The sequence below is a fragment of the Psammomys obesus genome, unplaced genomic scaffold (assembly GCF_907164565.1).
Source record: "Psammomys obesus unplaced genomic scaffold, mPsaObe1.curated_primary_1811, whole genome shotgun sequence".
NCBI classification, from domain to species: Eukaryota; Metazoa; Chordata; class Mammalia; order Rodentia; family Muridae; genus Psammomys; species Psammomys obesus.
Window position 1 is genome coordinate 932,207 of NW_026596345.1, and position 27,414 is coordinate 959,620.

The 27,414-nt window shown below is 41.7% G+C and overlaps 1 protein-coding gene across 5 annotated transcripts in view; it reads left to right on the forward strand.

Moving 5' to 3' along the window:
- Positions 1-27,414, forward strand: part of Elmo1 (engulfment and cell motility 1) — a 517,373-nt gene that overhangs the window by 273,637 nt on the left and 216,322 nt on the right. For all 5 annotated transcript variants that reach the window (XM_055597231.1, XM_055597230.1, XM_055597234.1 and 2 more), the window contains one exon: positions 11,614-11,722. In XM_055597231.1, coding sequence (XP_055453206.1) covers positions 11,614-11,722 — 109 coding nt within the window. The remainder of the gene's footprint in view (positions 1-11,613; positions 11,723-27,414) is intronic.

A 27,414-nucleotide genomic window follows, 5' to 3' on the forward strand; every position in this document is an offset into this window, starting at 1 on the left:
GCTTATTGTTTGCTTTCCTGACTTGCATATTTTCTTGGGTTCTATTCTAGACCAATGGCATGAACTCTTATGGCAACCAACCAACACCTTTGTTAAGTCAGACAACCAGCAGGTTCTGGTACACACTAATTTATGAACCACTGTTCTAAAGACTTTGAAGAGAACCATCTAACTCAGGTGTTGCTTCATCAAGCCCTTGTGTTGTAGGTTGTTATTAATATTTACTATTGGTTTATCTTCTTGTAATGCTGCTGTTAATCCTCAGCATCTATATAATCAAATCACCACACAGAGACTGGGTTTTTAGTTAACCTAGAACACAATGCTGGGCAATATTTACTCCCTCCTAAACCTCCAAGCCAGTATTGCCCAGCATTGTGTTCTAGGTTAACTAAAAACCCAGTCTCTGTGTGGTGATTTGGTTACACAGCTGCTGAGGATTAACAGCAGCATTACTAGAAGATAAAAAAAAATAGTAAATATTAATCGTCACCTACAACAAATGGTGCCCAAATAATCTAAGTATCCACACCCTTTAAGTCATACTTAAACATAATTTGGTGGGGGGAATAAGCTCCCAGTAATGCAAACCAAACTTAAAATCTTAAAAACTCCCAGGTCAGTTACCATCTCTTTAAGAGAAGCTCTTAAACCAGCCCAGGGGCAAAAGACAGCCTCCTGTGGGCAGACCTGAGACTTCCTGCTGCAGTTTAAGGGGTAAACAAGCATGGCTCTTTTATACTGTGGCTGGCTCAACTGGCTCAGCTCCACAGCCATGGCAGGAAAGAAAGGAACTGGAGGCAGACAGACCTCTAGACAGAGTTTGGCCTAAACTGCATGTAAAATAAAAAATTGCCATGGCAGAGGGTGTTTTAATCTCTTTTGGCTTCATTTTGGCTGTCATATTCATGGATCTGGTTGCAATATGTTTAATGGTGTTGATTCTCCATGCCTTCTCCAAGAAAGTTCAAGGAGAAAATGGGGAAAAAGCCAAGGATTGGGGTACTAAGTTACAGACAGTAGTACACATCCTAATAATTAGATTAATAACGGCTAAAATTCAAAGCTCTCTGGCTGCAAGGTATTTGTCAGCTCTTTCTGGTAAGGGTCCGCCAATTTATTGAAACATCAACTAAAATAACCAACTGGGCTTTGTTTGTTACAGCGTAAATTGGCATAACTGATTCCAAACTTAAAAATTTCTTGTCTCTTTGTTTGATTTTCATTTAAAGGCTTTGAGTTACAAATATACTGATTTGAATATATATATATATATATATATATATATATATATATATATATGAACAAGTTGGTGAAGGCACATGCCTTTCTTCCCAACACAAAGTAAAAAGAAACAGGCAGATCTCTGAGTTCTGGATCAAGCTTATTTATATAATAAAAGCCAGGATGGCAACTCCTGCTGTTTAGCCATTTACAGAGATAGTCTAAGATTCTAAATGACAAAATTTTCCTTAAGGTTACCATGTGAATTCTTTTTTCTTAATAATAGATGTTATATCCTTACTGGTTTAAAGGTTGGAGTCACATCAATTTTAGGTTTATGTAAAGAGAGATAATGTCACACTGCTCTGGAAACTACCTTATCCTTTTAAACGTGAAACATTTTCATGGGGGAAAAATGTTGGTCATGCTTAATGTAAAAAAGACACAAGAGGCTTACAGGTGGAAAAGTACACACCAACTTAGTTTAGTCCTGAAAACTCAAAAAAATATATTCATATGTTTAAAAAAAATAATGTGGGAAATCTAAATGTTAGGAAACTGAGGGCTTGGAGGTTTAGGAAGGAGTAAATATTGTCCAGCATTGTGTTCTAGGTTAACTAAAAACCCAGTCTCTGTGTGGTGATTTGGTTATACAGCTGCTGAGGATTAACAGCAGCATTACTAGAAGATAAAAAAAAATAGTAAATATTAATCGTCACCTACAACACCCTTGCATGCAAGACAGGCAACTCTGCTTTATTTACTGCTATCTTTTGAGATCCTGTTGCCCTTGAGCTGTAATGGATGTTCTAGAAATGCAAATGGAAACCACCCAGAGTAAGAGCTCCTGTGGCTGCTACCCCATTACAGCATCACCATTGCTGCCATACCGTCTGTGGCCCAAGGGGCATAAAGATCGTCACTTCCATGTTTATTGTCTGTTAATCTTTGCAGGCTTGTGTGGTAGACATTTCTGCCCCACTTTTACATGAGAAAAGATACAAATATTCACCATGTCAGGGGTAGAATGTGTCAGAAGTTATCCCAGGTTTGTTCCCATCCAGGGTCACAATGTTGTATGGCTTAAGCGCAGGCTGCTCAGTATTTCATCTTTCACTTTTAGTCAGACTCCTTAGCAAAGAATGTGTCTGCTGGTGTCAGGCCACCGAAGTGCCCAGTTAGGTCCATTTATTTCTGTACTGTGTGACCTTGGGAAGATTGAACAACATCTCTTTGCCTGTGTCCCTATCTGTGAAGTGGCATGGTGTGGCACTTGAGTTATGCATCCTGTGAATGAGTCAGAGAAGGTAATCAGAGCAAGGCTCTTAGAACAAGACTGGTAGATAAGCTCTATGGTTGATACTTGCCTTCTGCTGCTGTCTTGACTGCATCCTTGTGGCTCTTTTTTGGTGTATTTTCTCTGGAGCATCACTCCCCTCACCTGTGGTTCTGGTGGGCATGTGGCTCTAGTAGCTGGCAGCCCTTCATTCTGACTTGCTGTGGTGTGCTGGCTTGCATGGAAAACCTTCTAGCATTTCAGAGCTCTTGTTTTGCCAACTTAAAACCATCCTTTTAGGACTTTGGTGTGTTTGTTTAATCCTATGGACTTGTTTAAGATTCATGATCACACTTAGCCTCTTGTGCAGCCTTGTTGAGATGGCCTGATACTCTTCTGAGTAACTATCTCTGGCTTTCTGGGGACCAATCATCATTTCACTGGAGACAGGAGGAAACATGATTCTTGCCTGGCTGCCTAGTCTCTTCAAGAGTAGACAAAGTTGCTTCCTCTTTGCCCTTGCAGGAATCTGGGACTGGAGAAATAATCTAACATTATTCAGGGTCTCTGATGATTCTGTTATTAATGCAAAAACATGCTTGTGTTGGAGTACATGAAAGCCAATTGCTACAAGTCAAGACTTTTAATTTAGTTCTTGGTCTATTAACAGGTAAGGCAGGCATTTCTCTATGTAGACAGAAGACGAGTTTTAGAGGATTTTTTTTTTCATGTCATCAAGGTTTTAAGAGTGAATGCTCTATGGTGGTTCTGCATGATTAGTAGTAAGATTTCACTGCCAGAAGCAGGGTGCCATCAGATGACTTGCTCTAGGGGTCTTTGCTCTTCTTCATGTTAGCTCCTTGTAGCTCTGAAGTGGGTTTATGCTTAAATTGGGCCTGTACAAGTTGGTGATAGCACAAGTAGATCTCTAGACCAATTTATGCTAGAAGAACAAGAAGACTTCTGGCTTGCTTTCATGTAATCTGGAAGCCTGGAGGTAATCTTTTACAGTTAGGATTTTAGTTTAATTGCTGATGAAAGTGTTGCATGACTGAGGGCCACAGAAGGATTGGAAGGTGGGGTGCAATAGAGAGAGAATGCACCCTGACTCTGTGAAGCCTGTTTCAGGCTTGTTGATTATAATGTGGGCGTTGTGAAATATCCATAGATCTTGAAGGTGCAGTGCCTTGTGCAAGGCACCATGGGTGATTAACAGCTTCATTGTCTGACCCTGTGTCAGAACTGGGCAGTAGTGGCAGTCCCTCCTCCTTAGAGAAAAAGGACTCGGACTTTCAGCACTGTCCTCAGGGCCAGTGAGGACAGCACTGTGCTTCCTCACACCCTCAGTAGAGTTAAAGCAACAAGATCCAGAGTGGAAGAGCATTTTGAAGGAATGTTTAATGTCCTTAGTCATCAGGGAAATGCAAATCAAAACAATTCTGAAATTCCATCTTACATCTGTCAAAATGGCTAAAAGAAAAAAACTCAAGTGACAGCATATGCTGGCAAGGATGTGGAGAAAGGGCAACCCTTCTTCTCCATTGCTGGTGGAAGTGCAAACTTGTACAACCACTTTGGAAATCAATTTGGTGCTTTCTCAGAAAATTGGAGATAATGCTACCTCAAGACCTAGCTATACCACTTCTGGGCATATGCCTGAAAGATGTTCCACCATTCAACAAGGACATTTGCTCAACTATATTCATAGCAGCTTTATGCATAATAGCCAGAAACTGCCAACAATCTAGATGTCTCTCAACCAAAAAATGGATACAGAAATGGATATTGTTCATTTATACATGGAATACTACTTCACTATTAAAAACAAGGAAATCACGAAATTTACAAATGGATGGAACTAGAAAAGATCATACTGAGTAAGGTAACCCAGAACCAGAAAGACACACATGGTATATACTCCCTTATAAGCAAATATTAGCTATATAATATAGGAAAGCCGTACTATAATCCACAGATCTAAAGAAGTTAAATAACAAGGAGGACTCTAGGGAGGACGCTTAACTCTCATTCAGAAGGGCAAATAGAATAGACAACCAGAAGTAGTTGAAGAAAAGGAATAGGACAGGAGCCTACCATAGATGTCCTCTGAAAGACTTTACCCAGCAGGGGATCAAAGCAGATGGTCAGACTCACAGCCAAGCTTTGGGCAGAGCACTGGGAGTCCTATGGAAGAGAAGGAGGATAGAAGGATCTAGAGGGGACAGGAGCTCTGGAAGGAGACCAACAAACCCAACAGATCTGGTTTAGGGGGTCGTGAAGAGACTGATGTAGCAACCAAAGACCATGCATGGAGAGGACTTAGACCCCCTGTTCAGATGTAGCACATAAGCAGCTCAGTCTCCATGTGGGTATACTAGCAAGGGGAACAGGATTGTCTCTAACATGGATTCTGATACCTGCTCTTTGATCACTTTCTCCTGGCAGGATGTCCTTGCCAGGCCACAAAGGAAGAAGATTCAGGCAGTCCTAATAAGACTTGATAGGCCGGTCAGATGGTAGGGGAGGAGGGCTCTGCCTTTCTGAGGACTAGGGGAGGGGAATAGGAAGGAAGAGGGAAGGAGGGTGGGGCTGGGAGGAGATGAGTGAGAGAATTACATGTATTTGGGATGTAAAGTAAATAAATTAAAAAAGAGAGAGAAAGAGAGTAGAACAGCCTCACCATGGAGGGACATTAACACCCAAGGGGCTCACTCCAGGACTGGCCTTAAGAACCACTGAATAGATTGTACTTAGCCTAGTGGCAAGAGTTCAATAGAAAGCAGGGATATGTCAGAGACTGAGTGCTCATCAACAAAGCAATTCTGAAGACACAGGGTAAGCATGCTCAGTCCAGTCAGTTGGAAATGTGTGTCCACCTGGTACTAAGCATTTAGTATCTTTAGTCAGGCCCATGTCAAATGGATCACTCATCTACAACAGCTCAAGAAGCCGGGTATTCTGAGGATGTCCAGGGAGTTGGGATGTATGGAAATCTGTGGAGATGGCACAGCAATTTTGGTCACACACCCTGAAGAACAGATACCCATGTTTACAGAATAATGGAGATTGGGGAGAAGTGTCTACTTTATTGTAGGGGAACTGGGGTTTCTGGATCTATGTCACTGAGAAACAAACAAACAAACAAACAAACAAAAACAAGGAACCCACAAAAACTTCCATTGGCCTAATTGGACTACAAGCACTGACTTTTTTAAAAAAATAATTAACTAACTAATTAATTAATTTTTAGATTAATTACAGTTGATTCATTTTGTATCCTAACTGTAGCCCCTTCCCTCATCCCCTCCCAATCCCACCTTTCCTCTCTCTTCTCCACCCATGCCTCTCCCTCAGGCCACTGATAGGGGAGGTCCTCCTCCCCTTCCATCTGATCCTGGTCTATCAGGTCTCATCAGCAGTGGCTGCATTGTCTTCCTATGTGGCCTGGTAAGGCTGCTCCCCACTCAGGGGAAGGTGATCAAAGAGCAGGCAACTGAGTTCATGTCAGAGACAGTCCCTGTTCCCATTACTAGCAAACCTAATTGAATACTGAGCTGACATGGGCTACATTTGTGCAGGGGTTCTAGGTTATCTCCATGAATAGTCCTTGGTTGGAGTATCAGACTCAGAAAAGATCCTTGTGCTCAAGTGTACAACAAGGACATTTGCTCAACCATGTTTGTAGCACCTTTATTCGTAATAGCCTGAAGCTGGAAACAACTCATATGTTCCTCAGTTGAGGAATGGATACAGAAATTATGGTATATTTACACAATGGAATACTACTCAGCAATTAAAAAACAAGGAAATCATGAAATTTGCATGCAAATAGTGGAAACTAGAAAAGATCATCCTGAGTGAGGTATCCCAGAAGCAGAAAGACACACATGGTATATACTCACTTATAAGTGGATATTAGACATATAATATAGGATAATCATACTAAAATCTGTACACCTAAAGAAGCCAATCAAGGAGGACGCTGGGTAAGATGACCAATCCTCATTCAGAAAGGCAAACGGGACAGACATCCAGAAGAGGGAGAAAACAGGGAACAGGAGAGGAGCCTACACAGAGGGCCTCTGAAAGACTCTACCCAGCGGGGTATCAAAACAGAGGCTGAGACCCATTGGCAAACTTTGGGCAGAGTGCAGGAAATGTTATGAAAAAATGGGGAGAGAGCCAGACATGGAGGGGCAGGAGCTCCACAAGGAGAGAAAAAAAAACAAAAACCACTGAATTTCATGCCAAGTTTATGAAGCCAGTTTATACTCTTATGGGGCTAGGCAAGATTTGGTAATGGAACATTAAAAAGAAAAAAAAATTGTTAATTGAGACAGTGTCTCTCTGTGTAGTTCAGACAGTCTTTGAACTCCAAATAATCCTCCCTAAGGCTCCTGAGTATTGGGGTTACAGGTAGCTTATACTACCATACCCAGCTAACACTTTAAAAAATGAAACTCAAGGTTGGACAGAGGTTAGCTATGGTATAAGAACTCACATCTTCCTATTATACAGTCTTGAGAGGATCATATTGGTAAATACACTCCTCCGTAGTCCTGTGGCCATGTTGGAGATCAGTTGATAGGCAATAGGCACAGGCAGCCTGAAAACTACAAAATAGTACATAAAGTTCATTTACTATTATACAGGCATCCAGGATTTTCCTTTTGTAAAACGTGCAGATGGTTATAACTTTTTTTTTGGAATGTGACATATTCTAAGATGGGTGGTAATAGAAATGTTAAGATTTCACCCACTGGGAGCTAATACTGCTCCTGCAGAGGACCTGAGCTCAGTTCTCTGCATCCACATCAGGTGCCTCACAGCTTCCTACAGCTCCAGCTCCAGGGAATCCAGTGCCTTTTTCTGGCCTTCACAAGCGTTGCAGTCATGTGCACCGAAGTGCCACCGCCCCCGTGCTCATATCATTAAAATGAAAACAAATCAACCAACAGACATTTAGACTTTATTTTGGTTTCTCTCTGTGTTGGCTATTTCTAAGTCAACTTGACAGAAACTAGAGTTGTTTAAGAGAAAGGGACTTCAAATGAGATAGTGCCCCCCTCAGACTCCAGCGTAGGTTTGTTTTGTTGTTGCTGTCGTTTTGAGACAGGATTTCTCTGTATAGTCCTGGCTAGAACTCCCTCTGTAGATCGGCCTACCCTTGAACTCAGAGTTTTACCTGACTCTCCCTTCCAAGTGCTGGGATCAAAGGAGTATGCCACCATTCCCAACTGGCATGTCTTCAGTAACTGATATGAGACAGCCCAGCCTATTGTGATAGCACTGCACATGGCTGATGGGCTTTGGTGCTGTAAGAAGCAAGCCCTGAGGAACAAACCAGTAAGAAGGACCTTCCGTGGTCTCTGCATCAGCTTCTGCTTCCAGGTTCCTGCCCTGTTTGGGTTTCTATCCTAAGTGCCTTTGATGATGAACAGCAATAAAGGAGAAGCAAAATAAACCCTTTCCTCCCCATTATGTTCATCATAGCAATAGAAACCCTAATTAAGACACTGTCCCATTGTATAATTTAACAGTAAAGAACAAAATAAAGATTAAGAAGTATTCATTGATATTTCTAAATGGAGCTTTTCTAAATGGTTCAGGTAGACATGACTTATTTGAAAATATTGGAATTGAATGTACTCATTTAGGTGTGTTTTTTTAAAAAGCTACTGCCTTGTTTAAGCATCTCTCACTATAGTAAAACCTCATTAGTAACAGTTGTAATAAGAATTTCTAAGTCATTCCAGTAAAATTTTCCAGCTTAATACTTGAACAAGGAACTTTAAATACTGTGTCTGCCTTGACTATAAGGATAAGGAAGGAATATTTGTTTTTCTTCAGGCAGGTAAATATGAGAAGATAGACGAGGCGTTAAAAAGTGAAGAGAAGGGCTTCTCTGAGCGATTTACATATTGATTACTTAAATTACTACTTAATTTAGTGCCTGCTAATAAACTGTGCCTTGGAAATGTTTCCTGAACATTTATTGGCTGCAGTAATTCTACCTAGTGTATGCGGATCACATCCTCATTAAATATTGATGCACTCATGAAATGTTAATAGAATGTTAATGTGAAATACAGGGGAATGCGCTCCCTGGGAGCCTGGAGTGAGATGTGAGCTACCTGTCTCTGGCTTTGCTTTGTGTCCTGTCTTCTTGCTGTTTCCTTCAGTTTGCTTCCTCATTATCAGGAGATTCGCATTTCTCCCTGATTGGCTGTCTCGGATACAATTTTTTAAAAAGAGAAATAAGATTTTTCTGACTGATGAGAATGCATGTGCCTTCCCAAACTGGATTTCCTGCTTTGAACCAGAAAGAAGTCTGTTAAAGGAAGTGGGGGTGGGGTGGGGGTGGGGAGAGGTTAATCTGAGGAGACTCTTCACAGCATACCATGTGCAAGGAGTGAGGCTTCAAGGACTCAGGAGATGACCCCGATTGGAGGGATCACTGCTCTGAGGGTTCACATCATGGCACTCTTGGCAGTAGCCTTGTGTGCAGCGATAAGTCAGCTTCACATTGATCTTCCATTGATCTCATTCCTTGTCCCCTTCATTCTCTTGCCTGTGCCCCTGCTGACATCTGGGTTTCCATAGCCACTCTGCTCCATTCCTGGCCTTCTTGGGTTCTGGGCTCCAGATGCTGCCCTGCAGGTCCAGGTCTCTCCACTCATAGAGCAGACAGTGTGTTTTCATGTACACCTAGTCACCCAAGGGGCTTGACCTTTATCCCTCTATCTGGGATGTTTCCCTGCTCACATACCTTGATCTTGATCACAGGGTCTTGATCTTCCTCTGACTCTCAACAACCAGGGAAACAACCGTGACCTTCTGACGCAGATTCCCAGGCTGTCCCTCTTTACAGCTTGTGCAGTAGATTGGAACTGCGTGATAGCTTTTCATATTTGTCTTCAGAATAAGTGCACAAAGAGGTTAGGACCCTTATCTGTCTTGCCCCCTAGCTGAAGGAGTCTATCCATCTTCCTGGAAGCCAACAGGTGCTCAGTTAATGATGTTGCTTAAGTGAATAAAATACCACCCTTGCCACCAACGAGTTCATAGTTTATAGAGGTGCATTAGTCTATTTTGTGCTACTGTAACAGAAATGTCCAAGGAAGAATAACTCCACAAAGAAAAGAGGTTTATTTTGGCTCACAGGGCTTGGGCTTACAAGGCTAAGGCCCCACATATGGTGATAGCCTTTGTGGTGAGAGTCCTGAGGTAGTACAGGACATACAACATAACAAAACACAAGAAATGCTCACTCTCTCTCTCTGGTGTCTGTTTACCTATCCCTCTTCTTCCCATCTATTCTCCCCACCCCCTTTATAAAACCATCAGCATTTAGTCTTGGGTATTGCCCTGATGACCTGATCAGCATTCAGTCAGGAGTATCACCCTGATAACCTAACCTGGTCCAGATCACCCAAACAAGCCTCTCCCCTAAACTCCAGCCTTAATCCTCACAGTGGAGATTAAATTTCAGCACAGCCTTGGGGAACACTGAGACTGTCTCCAAACTATGTTAAAGGAGAAACATACACAGCACAGCATCCTTGTAGATGCTCCTGGAATGCCAATGCCTGAAGTGGTATGGCAGCTAAGGGGATAGCGGCCCAGCCTTACAGGGGAAGAGTTCCAACCATGGCTTCAGAGATGTCTAATGTGGTTTTATGAATGTGTGTGAGGTAAGCAGCCTCCTCAAGTATTATTGCTTTTGCTGACATACAATTTTGGACTTTATTTACTTGGGATAGCTAGTGTGTTCTGTTTTTGTTCTGTCTAGTGAAAAATAGATCCCTTAGGTTTAAGTAGTAAGATCATTTTGAGCTAGCTATAGGAGACAAGAGAATTTCTTATAAAAAGCAGAATTTTCAGAAGATGGACTGAGGGTCCAAACTTAGACTACAGGGAAGTATCTTCTATATGAAGAATAGGAGAGCTGGGATCCATAGATGTTCCGCATGTTTTTATTTTCTTTGTCACTATCATCCATGTAACTCCTAGCTCATACTCCACGGACGCTGTCAGCATGGGGAGGCCTATTTCCCTATTACATTCGTTACTTTTGTCACTGTGACTTTCCTACTGATTGAAAGACTGAAGAAAGGTTGGCTTTTTATTCTAGTTCATAGATGCACAGGTATCAGGCTAGCAATGGAGTCAGAGCGCGTGGCAAAGCAAAGTGGGTGACATCATTGCAGGTAAGAGGACGAGAAAACAGAATACAGGAAGAAGCCAGGCAAGGTGGTCCATGCCTGTAATCCTAATACTTGGGGAGGCAGAGGTAGAAGGATCTCTGAGTCCTGGATAGCCAAGGCTACACAGAGAAACCCTGTCTAGGAAAAAAAAAACAAAATGAAAAAAAAAATACAGGAAGCATTCAGGGGAAGATATAGCCTGCGTCTATAGCCCCTGCTTCACCTGGACAGGCCCCATCTCCTTCATTTTACCACCTCTAAAACTGCTGTCCTCTTATGGCTCCATCAAGGAATCTACCCACTGATTAGGTCAGAGCCTCCTGAAAGAATAATTTCTGGAAATGCCCTTCCAGACACACCCAGAGTTGTGTGCCCCCAAGCCCAGGTGGTTTATATTCCAAGCAGGTTGGTGAGAAAAGCAAATCATTAGTTATTTGGGGAAGTCTAGTTAGTCTAACGGCTGTGTTCCCAGGCATGATTTAGTGAGATCACACCAAAGTAAGGACCTTTTAGCAGGAGATAGGCCATGGAAATATTGAAGTTGCACAGAGTTGCTATTCCTGAGGAAGAGAGATGGCCTGGGAGACAAGGGTGAAGTCCTGACACTTAAGTAGTAAGTCTATATTGTTTCCTCTTGAAAAAATGCTTCGCAGTCACCTAGGCGCAGATGAAAACCAACCAGCCAAGCGAAACACCTTCCTGAAGGCCAGGGAGCTGTAGGAGGCTTGAAAATATCAAAATTCTAATGTTATCTGTGTTCTGTGCAGGCTGGGCCCCAACAGTCATAGGTGGAAAATCACCCGTAGGTTGGGGTGATCCTCCTTTTGTGTTTCTTAGAGTGAACCCAGAGTCTTGTGTGTTTGGTTGTAGAATTTCTTTTCTGACCAGCCCCTCCTCTCCACACAGATCGTGCTTGAGAACAGCAGCCGGGAAGATAAGCATGAGTGCCCCTTCGGCCGCAGCAGCATAGAACTGACCAAGATGCTCTGTGAGATCCTGAAAGTGGGGGAGCTGCGTAAGTAGTGTGCATGCGCCCCGCGGGGCCCGAGTCCAGCAAACCCTCACCTTCCGACGTGGAGCATCCACCTATGTGATGAGTTCCTAGAGTGAGGACACCTGCCTTCGCTGTGGGTCCAGTCTCTGGCTCAGGTCTCCTGGGTGTGTGTTTCCACACATCTGCTCTGTACAGAAACATGAAAGGCTCCAGGAAGAGAGAGCTCAGCAGGTGTTGTGGCCCTTTCCAAAATTATAAAAATGAGTACATAGTGCAGCTGCCTCGCTGTTGGCCAAGTACAAGATGTGTGGCTTTCTCCCTTGTGTTCTAGTCTTCTTGTAGACTATTTCCTCTCCTTTCTCTCGAAACAATTTTTCTCTATAAAGGAAAATTGAGTACTTTAATGAAATTCTCTTGCTACCAGTGTTTCAGTCATGAGGAATATTTACTCTATAAAGAAAGAATTATTATTGAAGAAAAGGAGTAGCCAAAAATGAAGAATTGGTCAGAGATATGCTCTGGGCTCTTTTTCTTGCTCATATTACAAAGTTTATGAAAGGACATCCAGGAAGAGAGATAATATCGTCTGCCTGTTCGTTCATTGGTGCACGTCATGCTTGAGCATGAACGCAGGTGTGACTTACCCTGTTGTCCTTGCCAATGCCAAGGCTCTTTAAAGCAGCTGATTCTCACCTCTTCTACCGTCTATGAAACTGGCACATCCGCGCAAAGCCTTCCTCTTAGACTTCATAACACGAGTGCCAGAGAAGACTGTTTAAATCAGGAAAATGTTGGGAGTGATGTGTGCCACCTGTTTTGAGAGAGTAAAATAATGTTGTAGAGTGATTAATCAAGAGGAGCCTGATCATTAAATTGAAAAGGTAATTATGTTTTATTTACATTGTAAAGCAAACTACAGGTACTGTTGAGGAAAAAAATAATGAGAAAATTTAAGGATAAATAAAGAAAAAAAACTGACAAGTTGAGCTATTGGACCATGTAGGAGCCAGTCATCTTTCAATGACTGCCAGCTGGGTGAAGGAGCCAACGATGAGATGGAACTGACAAGGAAGGCCATCACCTAGAAGGCCCAGCATTGCAGAGTTGTGTTAGGATTTGGGCAGCATACCCAGGGGAGACTTTTAATTGATGCTCTTCACTGAGTGTTGAGATTTCAGCTCTCAGGCATCCCTGATGTGAGGTGCCTGCCTCTTCCCTAATGGAGGTGGTCATCCGTGGTTTGCTTACTGTTTGTTCAGCTTAAGTATGTAAGTCTTAAGTCAAACCACCCCCACGTACTCTCTCCATGGGATGACAATTTCACGTGGATCTCAGTTTCGTGGAGGGAACTGTTTAAAGTCACTTACTAAGAAGACTGTCTGAATCTTTTTGTTTCTAAAAAAAAAAAAAAAATGTAAAGACAACCAGAAATTCCGTGTCCAAGTTTAGTGAATTGCATTGCCTCTTTTTCCGTCTTCCTCGTTGTGTGGGAAACAGGAGGAGCTTTCTGTTTCTCTCCTTGGCCCTGATGTCTTCCCCAACAGTGCCACAGTGGCAGGGGAGGCAACGTTGGCAGTACAGAGGAGCTACATTCTCTCTGGAACCAAGGTGTCTTGGAGTAATTACTCGCCCGAGTCATTGTGCCCTTCTAGCCATCTCTGGTACCCAGGATAGAAAACCTAGAATAGTAACATTTGGAGTGAAGACCTGAGAGATGTCTTCACTTTATAACTGAGAGTACAGAAATGTTAGTGTGAGGAGCCTGCTAAAGACAAAGTTCTCCACTTGAAGGGTCTGGCTAGGGAGGCACGGTCAGAATCTGTAGTGGACTGTGGGTAAGGGAATTGTGGACCTGATCTGAATTGGCCCTCAGGTCAGTGGGGCCATTCTGGTAAAGCAAAGAAACCAAGGTGACAGGAATCTGGGGTTGCAGCCGTCTAGCAAGTTATTGCTCTGTGTCTGTGACTGCGATACTAGGGTAGTGATGAAGACAATTGGTCCGTTTGCACAATGGATAGTGGCATCTCCCACCTTTCAGTGAAGAAAGTGTTTGGCTTTCTGCACAGATCACATGGCGCATGTACCAGTGCCTCTGTACCGAGGCTGGACTTGGTTGGCAGAGTAGTGGTACTGTCCTTTCACCTAAGATAAGGTACTTGCATCCATTTGCTCAACTAAAATCTACTGAACATTTATGATGTGTTGCATGCTGCAGCTGTAGGTGCAACAGATAGGGTCTCTCTCCCAGAAACTTCCAGAATTTTCTTAAACCTCAGAAAGTGAAAAGATGAGCTGGGATCAGTTATTCTGTGATTTTTTTTTTTTTAGTTTTTGCTTATATGCTTTATTTTTTGTTTTCTTTTTATGTTTTTTTTTTATCTTTTTTCTTTCTTTATTGTTTATTACAATTGATTCACTTTGTATCTCAGCTCTGGCCCCCTCCCTCATCTCCTCCCAATCCCACCCTCCCTTCCTCTTCTCCCCTTATGCTCTTTCCCTAGTCCCCTGATAGGGAAGATCCCCCTCCCCTTCTGTCTGACCCTAGCCTATCAGGTCTCATCAGGACTGGCTGTATTGTCTTACTCTGTGGCCTGGCAGGGCTGCACCCCCAGGGGGGAAGTGATCAGAGAGCCTGATAAGGAGTTCTTGCCAAAGACAGCCCCTGCTTCCCTTACTAGGGTCCCCACTTGGTGACTGAGTCTATGGGCTACATCTGAGCAGGGGTTTTAGGTCCTCTCCATGTGTGGTCCTTGGTTGGGGTATCAGTCACTGAAGGGCCTCTGGACCAGTATTTTTTTTTTTTAATGCTCCGCTGGTCTCCTTGTGGAGCTCCTATCCCTTCCATAACTCTCTATCTCGCCCTGCTTTCCTAAAATTCCCTGCAAAGTTTGGCTATGAGTTTCAGCCTCTGCTTTGATACCTGGATCAGTAGAGACTTCCAGAGACCATCTGTGGTAGGCTCCTGTCCCGGTTCCCTGTCTTCTCCTGCTTCCAATGTCTATCGTGTTTGTCCTTCTGAATGAGGATTGAGTATCTTCCTTAGGGTCCTCCTTCTTGATTAGCTTCCTTAGGAGTATAGATTTTAGTATGTTTACCCTATATTACATGTCTAGTAACCACTTAGGAGTGAGCATTTAATACCATGTGTGTCTTTCTGCTTCCGTCTTTTCTAGTTCCATCATTTACCTGAAATTTTCATGATTTCCTCATTTTTATAATAGCCAAGTGTATCCTGTGATTTTTAAAAATACTAAGTTTCTGAAAAATAATGCCTATGTGTAATAAAATTATGCCTGTTTGTAATACAGAACAGTTGTTTTCATATTTTGATAGTTTTATGTTTGACTTTCCAATTTGACCTCCTGCTTGACATCATCTGCAAGGGCCATTCTGAGCATCTTTCAAGGCCTACGAAGTGTTTTCACCTTTCTGAAGTGAAACATGCCCAAATGAGATGTTTTCTGCCCATAAAATATAAAAGGACGGCTGTACTCTGATTGAATGCTAGACATCAAATGATAAAACACCCCATGGTAATAGGAAAATTGCTTCTTAAAAATGGATTGCCTTTCGCCCAGTGACATATTAAATATGTTCCTAATATGAAAAACAAATTTGAATGCACCCTTATGTTGAATTAGATACCTATTTTTTTCCTCTAAGGCAGATTAGTTTCGTGTGCAAATTCATCTGCTTTTGGTTTATTTGCCCCCTCCCTTTCTCATTCCCAAGTTCACAGTTCTGAGTACTTCTCAGATTTGTGTGAATAATTGACCTTGAAAACCATGGTCATTTTAACTCTGTTAGCAAATGCTGAGACCAAAGAAGTGCTCAGTTAAAAATCTAACCAGAGGGGGAGAAAAGATGTTTACAAATAGGAAGATTTAATTTTCTAAAAATTATTTCTCCTTTGATTTTAATTTTAGGTCTCTTGAGGAAATCTGGTTTGGAAGTGCCAATTATAATTTGGTATCTAAAGCAAACATTAAATTATAGATACTCAATATATGTTAATATTTTTTAGGTTGCTTAAGTATACACATGCATTATTTTGCTTCCTAGTTATTGGGATGTCAAGAGGCAAATATTACCGCTAATGGAATGGCTTAAAATAATATCTGTTTTTATTCTCAGGATGCTTTGTTGAGGTTATTTAACTGAAGTCCGTAACTCTCAAGATTAATAATGTCTGTGCTTGTTAATGAAGGGAGGTCCTGCTCTGAGGACACTGTGTGTGGAGTCTCTCACTAAACTTCACTCAGGATGCCCAGGGAACTGTGCATACAAAGAGGTAGAAAAAGGCAATAGTGGCATTTGGAAGTCTGAAGGAACCAGCTTTGAACATAGCCACTTGTTGGGTGTCTCAGCATGCTTCTCCACTATTTTGAGCTTCTAGACCCTTCTCTATAAAATAATACCTGTTATGCAGTTGTTGGGGCTTAAATGAAATAATGCAAATTGCTTTAGTTGAGACACCAGTAGGATTCCTCTCTCTCTTTTTTTTTTTTTTTTTTTTTTTGTCTTTTCAAGTGGCTTAGTCTTACTTTCCATTAGAAAATGGGAGGTTCGGTGAATGAGGGATGGTGTTTCTACCTTAGTGGGAGCTGGTACAGTACTGGTACAGTAACTGTTTCTTCACTCTACCTATTGCTCAGATTTACTATAGTCAGCCCTCTATGTATGTGGAACCTGGATATGCAGAACTGTCCAACTCTGGGTTTAAAGTATTGGGAAAATAAATTTTGTCCATGTTGAACATGTACAAACCTTTTCCCTTTTCATTGTTGTTTAATACAGCAGTGAATATTTATGTATCATTTATAGTATGTTAATCAATATAAGCTACTTAGAAATAATTTCAAGCATATGGGAAGCTATGCACAGGTTGTATCCAAACATTGCATCTTTTTTGTAAGGTTGGAGGCATCCTTGGATTTGGGTGTCTGATGAGTTTAGGATGCTCTACCCCCATGGATAGAGAAGAACAACTTCAGTCTTTTAAACTTGCCTTCTCCATGAGGCTCTTTGAGAGGAAGACATATGCTTTCCTCAGTTTCAGTTTTAAATCCAAAAAGAATCCTTAACAAATCTGGCTACGATCACACATAGCCAGGGACAGCCTTGTGAAATTGGCAGTCCTAGACAAAAGAATAAAACTGAATGGAAAGAGGAGTAAGCTTTCAAGATGGAAAATATAAGTTAATTTTCTTGGAGTTTGTTAAGGTGGTGGGAAGGGGTGATGCCCTTTCTTACAGGAGGAAGAATATAAGTAAATCCATGTGATTGCTACAGAGCTGAGTCCTTAGAAAGATGTTAGCTCCCAAGTGCGAAGAAACAAGGAGATAGCTGTGTTTTGTCGTTGTTGTTATAACAGTCTCTTTCACAAAGAATGAATGTAAACTAAATTTTTGATACAAATAAAGTAATTGCATAGCTGTTGCACTTGTAACAGCCCATACCTTCATCCACTAGCTGTGAGGCACAACTGTATGCTAAAGTCACTGTGACACAAACTTAGAGAACATTTCCTGTATCCCTCAGATGCCCACTATGATAGTTAAAATCCTTTGCACTCTATAGCATTTCATTGGCAGAAGACTATGTCTCTGGGAAGCATTTTTTTTGTTTTTGTTTTTTTCTATTCTTGGAATGGGTAAGGGTGAGAAAGATGTAATAGAGAGGCATAAGAGCTTATACATGTGGGGACCATAAAACTTAAGAGTAGTAGAACCTCAAGAATATAGCCAAGTTAGCCTGGCTAGGGAGATAGTGTGAGTTGCTGTTGAAAATGCCAGCAAGGTGGGAATTCTGAGAGTTCCATGTAGTTGAGAAGGAGGGTTTGGGGGAACAAGCGAATGGAGGTGATGTCATCTGTAGAAGCAAGTGTGAAATCATAACTATTTGTCATCCAGAGGGGTTTGGTCCTGACTATGAAGGCCAAGGGAATAGAAGGACTTTGGTTCTCAGAAAGGTATCCTAGTTATGAACATTACATTCCAGAGTTTGATTATCTACTGAATGTGAGGAGGACGTGTAAAAATGATAGTGTGGAAAAAAGAAGAAGAATGATAACAAACCTTGCCCTGCCCTGATAATGCAGCACTGAGGGTGATTTCATCTATGGCCAGTAGAAATCCCAGCTGATTGCATGAGGGCAGAGTCAGTCATGTCTCAAGGCCAATTAACTATGAGCTATGCCTTCAACAATCCAAATTCTTTCCATTTGTGTTCTGCTGGTAGCAGAATGGTGGCTCCTGTCACATGGACCAGAAGCCATTTTTCCTGAGGGTCATGTCTCTGTGTGTGAATATGTTTCTAGAAGTCATCCCACAAAGTCCCTTGTGTGTTCTCAATCGCTGCCGCCTTGGCCTCTGCCTAATCCAGGTGTTGGAACAGGGAATATTTGTTGCTAATTAGACTAGAAGTACAGCAAAAGCCTTCTCTTTGTGTGTCACACCAGATGTTCCCCACAGCTAAGAGCTCCAGAGTTCTGTTCTAACGGTGAAACGGTCTCTTGGAACCCTTTTCTATCCTTCTATTTGAAAAGGCTTGTCTTCATTTTTCTTACTGATGCAGAAAACTACAACAAATTATGGACAGAGTACTGCTCCGTCTCATCTTTACTGAGAGTCAGGCAAATGCGCTAGGGTTTTGTGTGTGTGTGTGTGTGTGTGTGTGTGTGTGTGTGTGTGTGTGTGTGAATATTAAAGATTGCAGAAACATAGAAATCGAGTTTTGATTATAATGCGCTTCTTCTTCACCACCAAGGTGCAAGGGCGGGACACTGTCATTACCATTACACCCACACCACAGTACGCTCACATTAGCACATGGGTATTCCTGTTTTCTCACATCTGGTTCTGTACGTCAGTCCAAGATGTGTTCTGAAGGACAGAATGGACACATTTGTGGCGAGAGGCTCCGTAATTCTTTCAGTTTTGCCCTCTTTACCTCTTTAGGCAATTACAATTAGCTCAAATAACAAGTTCTGTTTAGAAAAATTAACGAGGAGGAAACTTAAATCACACCATGGAAACAATAATCACTTCCAGACTGTGTCTTTTGGGGCAGTATTTATTATAACACACCACTGGTGCTGAGTGGAGCACCTTGCGCCATTTATCACCTCGACACTTCTGCTTTAGCAAGTAAAAATAACACACTGAGCACGTGGACGGACTCTTCGGCAAGCAGCAGCAATTAGAACAGACACTTAACTCCGGGACGTTGGTGTTTGCGAATGTTGAGAGCTACAATCCATCACTTTCACTCTTAGTCACAACATTCTAGTTGAGGAAAGGACAAGAAAATTAGATTTTAGCAATTAAATCTATTAAGAGCATCCCCCCCACCTGCTAATACTAGCTTGTGTTTTTAACCTTTAGAGAGCTCAGACTTTCAGATCTTCATTGTGCCTAGAATTTTTATATTGTACTTGGCTTTCTTACGAAATTTCAACTTTCAGAGTAAAAAGGAAAGACAAAATAAATATTTAAATTCAAATAAGGATTTGAGGAAATTGCATATAGTTTGGTCCATGAGGGAAAATTTCAAAGTGATTGAGATGGTTTTCTACAGTAATTATACAAGTCATGACAGGATTTATAATTTATAATTTATAATCACTGCAAGTTACAATGCTACACTACTACAGGGATGTTATTCCTGCAGTAATTTTGCCATTCAGAGTTCAAATCCCTAAGTAGGCATGTAGACTTCTGTCAAGAGAGTTAACATGTCTCCCTCTTTATTCTCCCTTTCTGAGACATGAGATCATCCTCATCATCACCATTATCCTCCTCCTTTTCATCCTCCTCCTCAACATCCTACTCCTCCTCATTATCATCATCTCCTTTCCCCTTTTCTTCTTCCTCTTCAGCCCCAATTTGATAATTGGGAAGGGACTATACTAAAGAGGTCTTCACTCACTGAAGTACTCTGGGGCCGGGGATGAACTTCATTGGCTTGTACACAGACTAAGAGACACTGAGATGCATCTAACAGCAAAACCAGCTCTTCTGTACATTCTGAGTTTCATAACTTTTCACTTCTGTGTTTTGTTCAGGTTTGCAAAGGCAATATTACAGAGGTTTCTGAAATTACAAAAAAAAAAATGCTTATGCTCATGAGATCTGATTGTGGAGAGAAACTTGACAGTTTAAAAGAACATCACATCCAGCATATCTCCATTATAAATAGAGGGGAGTAATTTATTTTATTCTAGGCTTTTAATTAGCACTTACTTCACTTTATGCTATCTGTGAAATGACATGTGAACTGGAAACAACCAGGGTTTATTCCTGTTGCCTGTTGGAGTAGATTTCAGGTTGTAAAGTGAGCCTGCAGGTTTGCCCAGCCATGAGAGAAGAGAGATATAGGCTTGCTGGAAAAGCCTAGCCTCCCAGGGCCTGCTCCTGCTGCTCCATGGAAACCCTTCCTTTCTGCACACATGTCCAGCATAACCTGGGCTTGATTCTTCTCCCCATCCCCTCTTTGCTCCGCCATGTAAGGCATCACTCTTCTTGAAACACCCAAAACACCCGTAGCATTTTATTCTTGTCTCCTTTGTTCCACTTCTGACTTCTTTTTGTTTGTTTGTTTGGTTGGTTGGTTTTGTTGTTTTGTTTTCTTTTGTGGTCTCATTTCCCTTGAAAGTTGAAATGGTTTATATTTTTTTTAAATTAATATTTTGTTTTTAAAAAATAAAAAATTAACAGACATCAAAAAATAAAAATAAACTGAAAATGCTGATGATTTGTGTTTTCAAAGTGTATGCTATAGAAGCCTTTGTGTTTACCTCTAACAAACACTTGATTTGATTCATAATTTCATGTGAAGGGTGTGTATGTGTATGTGTGTGTTTGGGTATCTACTTTTATAAAACAGAACAGTGCAGCATCTTATGGGAATAAACTCCACAGAAATCCAAACATTAATTTTATTTAATGTTAACTTAACACTTGCTGATATTTAATGCCAGGCATGAAAAATGTTAGAGGAGGATCTCTGTCTCTCTGTCTCTCTCTCTTTCTGTGTGTGTGTGTGTGTGTGTGTGTGTGTGTGTGTGTGTGTCTGTGTACACAGGTGGAACCCTGAGGACAATCTCAACTATTATTCCTCAGGGGACCATCTTCCTTTTTTTAATTATGTTTTATTAATTTTATGTGTATGCGTATTTGCCTGCATATATGTACATACACCATGTATGTGCCTGTAGTGGCTAGAAAAGAGGGTCAGATCTCCTGGAATTAGAGTTATGGACAGTTTAGTCCTATTATGTGAGTGCAGAGCACGTAACCTGAATTCTTTAGAAGAGCTGCCAGTGTCCTAAGGTGCTGAGCCATCTTTCTAGCCCTGTTTTGCTTTCTCTCACCAGCCTGGTACACATGGAATACCCTGTACTGGCTGATCAGCGAATTCCAGGGCTCTGCCCATCTCTGCTTCTCCAGATCAGGATCACAGGCCTGCTGCATCACTCCTGGCTTTTTTCTTAGGTGGGTTCTGAGTGGGGGGGGGGAGTCTTTCCCTCCTGTTTGCAAGGCAAGCACTCTACCAACTAAGCTATCTCCGTAGCCTCAGGGTCATCTTCTTATCATCCAAAAAAAAAAAAAAGTTCTAAAAAACAACAGACTAGCATTATATTTAAAACTGAAAAAAGTTTTAAGAACCAAAGTAGGATTCTATGAGATGCTGACATTCACATATATTATTTTCCCTTGGTCAGGAAAACACAGCAGAGGTAGAGTTCATCGATAGGAACTGTGTTTTAAATAATGGATAACAAGGCTTTCTATCTACTCCCTGCAGAACCCAAGGAAAGGCTGTTAGAACTGACCTAAATTAGACAGGAGAAAACAAAACTTAGTAGCTTCTCTGTATGTTATTGATGCTCAAGTCATTATAAAGTAGAAGAAAGGATTGTAGTGAAGGTGGCAATGAAAACACCCCCCCCCCCAGGAGGCTAAAGGAAACCATAAGGCTTTACTAAAAAATAAGCAGATTTTTCACAGGAAAATATTAATGTGTGAAAAGCAAGTAAGTTGTTTCAAATCAGTGTCCTGGCTCATCTCTTATCTTGGAGTAACAATGGGAATTAGTGTAGAAATGTGACAGAATGAAGAGGTCATTGAAAGAAAAAGGCCGAAATTGACAATGAATAAAGCAATGACAAGGACAAATTTTCATTGACAAAAATGACAATTGAAAAATGAAAAATTGACAATGGATAAAGAATACTAGTAAAAAAATCAATAAATATATTGCATTAAACACCACTCCTTCAAGCCCATGGATGTTTTATTATAGCAGAACACCTGAGGCCAGGCAAGTTACAAAGAACAGATGCATTTCTTCTTACAGTTCTAGCATCTGTAAAGTTCAGAGTCAAGGGGCCACCCCTGGTACGGGCTTCTTGGAGACCTCATAGATTAGAAAGTGGAAGTGGCCAAAGAGCTGCATGGGAAAACTAGTGTGTGTGAAGGAGCCGAGCTCAGCATGTCCCAGGAGTCCACAAAGATGATTACCTGGCTCCCTGGTAATAGCATGAGTCAGAAATCACCTCTAAAAGGCCTCACCTCGGGAAATTATTGCATTGTGGATCCAGTTTCCAACAAGTCACCTCTGGAGACACAGCCAAACCATAGACCTTTCGCCCAGATTCACAATATGTAATTTTTAGTTGTCTGTTTGCCACAGTTAGAATTTGTACAAACACACACACACACACACACACACACACACACACACACACACACACACCTGGTATTTGGATTGTGAAAAATAAGTTTCTTATGGCGAGCAGGAAAAAAACATGTGAAGAAAGAGTAAGATTAAAAATGAATTTAAAAATGAGCATCTCAGAGGCTGAGAGTGCAGCCCAGTGTTGCTGAAGACAAATGACCCTATGTGAAGACACATAGACCCTCCACGAAAGGAAACAAACTAACAGAGAGAGACCTTCAAGTTGGACTTAGCTCTGGTCTCTTATCTGTGGGGGATGAATCCGCCTGGCAATTGCCATCCCAAAGGCCTTGAGGAGGAAGGGCGGGGGGGGAGAAGGTAGCAAAGAGTGTATCTCTGTGTCCAGTTGCAACTTGTGCTAGCCAATAGAGGTTAGAAAGATGCTCTCTGCATCCTCAGGATCAGAATTTCCACTCAGGGCCCTTCTTTTGACAAATGTATACCACTCTCACTTCTGGACTGCCAGACCACAGTGCTTTTGCCTTGGCTTGCCTAAAATCCATGGTTATATACTTGAGCAGCCATGATTTAGGACATGTGGCTTCTTATGAAAGTAAAAGTAGAAAACAATAAAATTAATAGATTCCAGTCCCCAAGGAGGCTGTTTGCCTGAATATTGTGATCATGATCTGTCTAAAAAATTAATCAAATTTTATAGTGACTCCAGAAAGAAGTACTGTCAAGCCCTCCTTCCCCTGGTCACAGAGATGTCAGCTGCTTCAAATCTCCAGACTTGGAACTGTGGGAGCTGTGGCTGTTTTGCTTGCTTGTTTCTTCCAGAGCAGCAGACATCCTTCTAGGATCTTGTAGAGCAGACCATGACCTCCAAAGTCTGAGTTATAAAAGTTACATTAACATGGAAGATAATATAGAAAAAAATAGAGTTTAAGCCAGAGCCTAAAGGTTCAGATAGATTTAAAAAGAAAACAAAGCAAATACCCAGAACACTAAACCTACAGAAATAATACTGAAATGATGATAAATACTAATTTGCAAAGTTTTTAAAACTAAAAAGGCAGACCACCAAAAGTAAGAAGCATGCTCTTTGTGAAAGTTCTTGGCACTCTGAAAGTTCTGTCCCCTTGGGCTGCAGGTCCCCAGTGCTTGGAGGAGCAGCAGGTGAGGAGGCTGTAGAAGGCCTTTTAATTCCTTAGGCTGCAGCCTCAAAGGGTAGAGAACTGCTTTGTGGGTGGGATAGAAGATTTTACTTTTTAAAAGGTTGCTATCCATTAAATGTTTTCTAAAAGGTAGAGAATTCCCTGAGGTCAACACTAGGCATCACTTATCTCTGCTGAGACTTTAAACATTTGCAGTTGCAAATGAGAGACCAGTGACACAGAGAAAGGGAGGCAGACAACTGATGGGGACAGTCACTTGTTATTAACTCTGCAGTGCTATCATTCAGTTTCCAGCTTTCCTTTATTGCCCGGTGCTCCTTACAGACTATAAACTCCTTGAAGACTTGACTCCCAGTGAATTCATTTCCCACCCTCACTGATAGTGGTTCATGAACAAGTTCACATTCAGTAAGCAGTTGTTGCGGCTATAGAGTAGTTTTCTGTTTGCTTCATGATCATTCATGAGTGAATGAGTAAAAGAAATAAAAAGGAAAAAAAAATGATACATGGCTGGTCCCGGGTTTCAGCACCAGATGAACAAGAGAGAGACTGGGGGGTGGGAAGAAAAGAGAGCAAACATTACGACTCCTAGGTACAGTGGAGGAGAAAAGGAAAAAGTAGTTAGAGTCAGGGGACATACGGGAGAGTCCTGAGTGGTCATGACCAGAGTGAGCTATGCCATGTGGGGAGAAGGGAGAGGGGGAAAGGGAGAGAAGAGAGGGGAGCCAGGTACAGCAGCCAGGAAGCCCAAAGGTACAGAGAGAGCAGGTAGCTGAAATGGGTGGATCATATAGGGAAAGGCAGCCCAGACCCCTGGGCTGGAGACTTCAGGGTAAGGGGCAGAGTATACCATCCCAGGAAGACACTTTAACAGGTAGGGACTGAAGGATGCTTGGAGAACATGTCAGCCAGGTCTGTTTTTATATGTTAAATAGGAACCTCAGCCATTTGTCCCAGGTTTGAAACCTAACAAAAACCACATCACTATTTTTCTTTCCTAAACTTTCCGTCTTCCATATGATCTCTCAAACACTGTTTTTTCCCCAACCTAGCTGGCATTGGGGTAGCTAAAAGCATCCAGTCATCTCTGTCCTCCTCAGAGAAGTCTGGCCTTTGGGTCACATGTGAATCAGAAAACGTCAACACTGCAATGTGTCCTCCCTTAAGGGGAAACATGATCTATTATTAATCTTGTATTTCAGAATATAGAGTGGTGTCACTCCCAATCTGTTATGTCCCCAACTCTCTCTAGACAGTCCTGAGCTTGCTTTAAAAACAAATAAATAACCCCCCCCCAAAAAACCAACCAAACAAGAAAAACCCCTCAGATTTTAGTAGCCAGATTTCTCTATGATTAAGGGGCAGAGCTCCAGGAAACTTTTGGAGCACTAGTGAAAAACAAAATTTTTCCATAGATGCCCTCATCTCCAGCAAGGTGCATGCATGAACAGCCATCTAGAAGCAGGGAGTCTTGTGCAAGGGTGGCTGTGAGCCAAGAAAGTCGGGGTTATCTGATCTAGTAACTTGTAGGTCAACACAACTACAGGTCTGTCTCTTTCAGTGAACTTGCTCCTGGCTTCCCAGAGAGGATTTCTGACTGGGTGTGGAGGACTAGAACAGGGTAGAACAGAGATCAAGAAGCACTCGAGCCTATGTGGCTTCCCTTAATTTGGTTTTCCAAGGGTTTGGGCCACAAGAACAGACTGCAGCTGTGGCCTGAGCATCTTTAGAAGTGTGAATCATATTTTTCCTTCTGAATAAGCTATTTTGAGCTTTATAATTGCATATCCCCACGTTGTTGGGTTTTTTTGTTTTTTTTTTTTTTCATACAGTGAGTAAGAAGAATGACTTGCATCTTTTTAAAATGGAAGTCTGGCTTCTTTGCTCTTCTGTCTTATATAACCTAGTCTATTGATTCCTGACCTTGACGGTGTGTCAGATGCATTTGGGGAACTTAAAGTTCTTCAAAGAAATCCAGAGGCTGGTGTGTCGAGCACACTCTCCGGATGATTCCTGGGTACAGGACTGGGGCCAGTCAAGTTTGTACCACTTTCCTGTGGTGATTTGGACTGTGCTTAAATGTGCATTTCCACAGGGTGCACAGCTTTTGAGAGGCACTGGCAAAGACCTTCATTCTATGTATAGCTCACTATTGACCAGCTCTGGACAGGCCTTAGTATGGCCTTCATAATCCTCGTCATCAAGTATTACACATGCCCAGGTTCCTTCCAGCTTTAAAGCCGCTGCGAAATGGTGACTTATTTTTAATTTAACTAATATGGTTATCCTAACAACTAAATTAGTAATCCTGGGAATTTTCCACCATCTGTTCTTTTATGGTGAGTACATTGGCTACCTTTTTATCATGACAGATATATTAGAGGACAACTTAAAGGAGGTTCCAGAGATTCAATGGGGACCACTCTAAGTATCACTGCGGTGGGAACACATCGCACAGGGCAGTTCGTACCTCTGGACAGGAAACAGAAAGAAAAGGTCCAGGGCAAGATGCTGCCTCCCACCAGAACCCCTTTGCTATCTAGAACCTCTTGAAACATGATCAGGAGACATAAGTGTTCAACACACTAACCTATAGGATGTCTTATATTTTAACCATAAAAGAGTTTTGATTTATTTTTTGGGTGGTGGATGGGTTGCAGTGTTGAACATTGGACCCATGACAGCATGCATGCTAGGCAAGTACTCTGCCCGTGTGGCCCGTCTCCACCGTACCACCATCTCCTCTAAAGAATGTTTCTTGCCTAGGCTGGCTACTTCAAGAAAATAAAGGGAGTACTTTGATTAGAAGGGGTATGGGTTAGATTTAGTGACCTAGCAGTATAGGCCTTCTTCCCAGGCCTGTTTGATTCCCTTGCTGTTTGGACAGAGAATTAAGTAAATGGTGGCTTTCTCACTCTGAAAATTTTCCTTGTTGGAAATATAAATTTCGTATCACTTTTATGAAATACTTGGACCAGAAGTGTTGTGGATTTAGAATATTTTTGGATCTTGATATACTTGCATATCTATAAGTAGATAAGGAAATATCTTAGAAATGGGACCCAACTATAAATACGAAACTGTTCATGTTATACATTACATATTCCTCACATACTTTAATGAAATTTCATATAATACTCTTAATAATTTTATTTGTAAAATCATTGTAGAATTTTCCACTGTGATCCTGACACAGTTGACCAACAAGTTTTGAGAGCTGGGCATGGTGTGACACATTTCTGTTTCAATTTTCCTGCCGGCAAGACTCATGTGAGAGTAAGTAAGCTTTAGTTTCACAGTGCCTTCCTGCTCCCCTTTGTTTGTGTGCTGGGGATTGAACCCAGGGCCCTGCTAGTGTGTGCCATCCACTGAAGAACACCCCAGCCTGTTCCTTTGTTCCTTTCTGCTGGGCTCATAGTCCCCGGGTATTCTCACATTTAGGCATCCAGTAGATTGGTCTTGGAAGCTTTTGGCTGGGTAGGGAATCAGCCTAGGCTGCCTATGGGGAAATTTTCTAAAACATAAAGGCATAGGAAAGACTAATAGAAAGAGGTGATGAGACTGAGTACAGGTGAGGGCTGCCCTGTATGCCCAAAGGCCCCTGTGAGGAGAGTGTGTGGAGCAAGCTCTTAGCCACTGCTACACCAATTTGACATTGCTGGTTCTTGAAAAACACAGGCTGTCTTCTCGTGATTGGTTTTTGCTCTATGTTTTAAAATAATGTCGGTTTCTAAACAATGTGATAGAACCATGAAACAAAGCAGGTACAACGATGACTGTTTAAAGGAGATTAGTTGCATGGCAAGCACAAACAAACAAATCAGGTTAATGTGGAAGACTATTGCCATCAAGCAG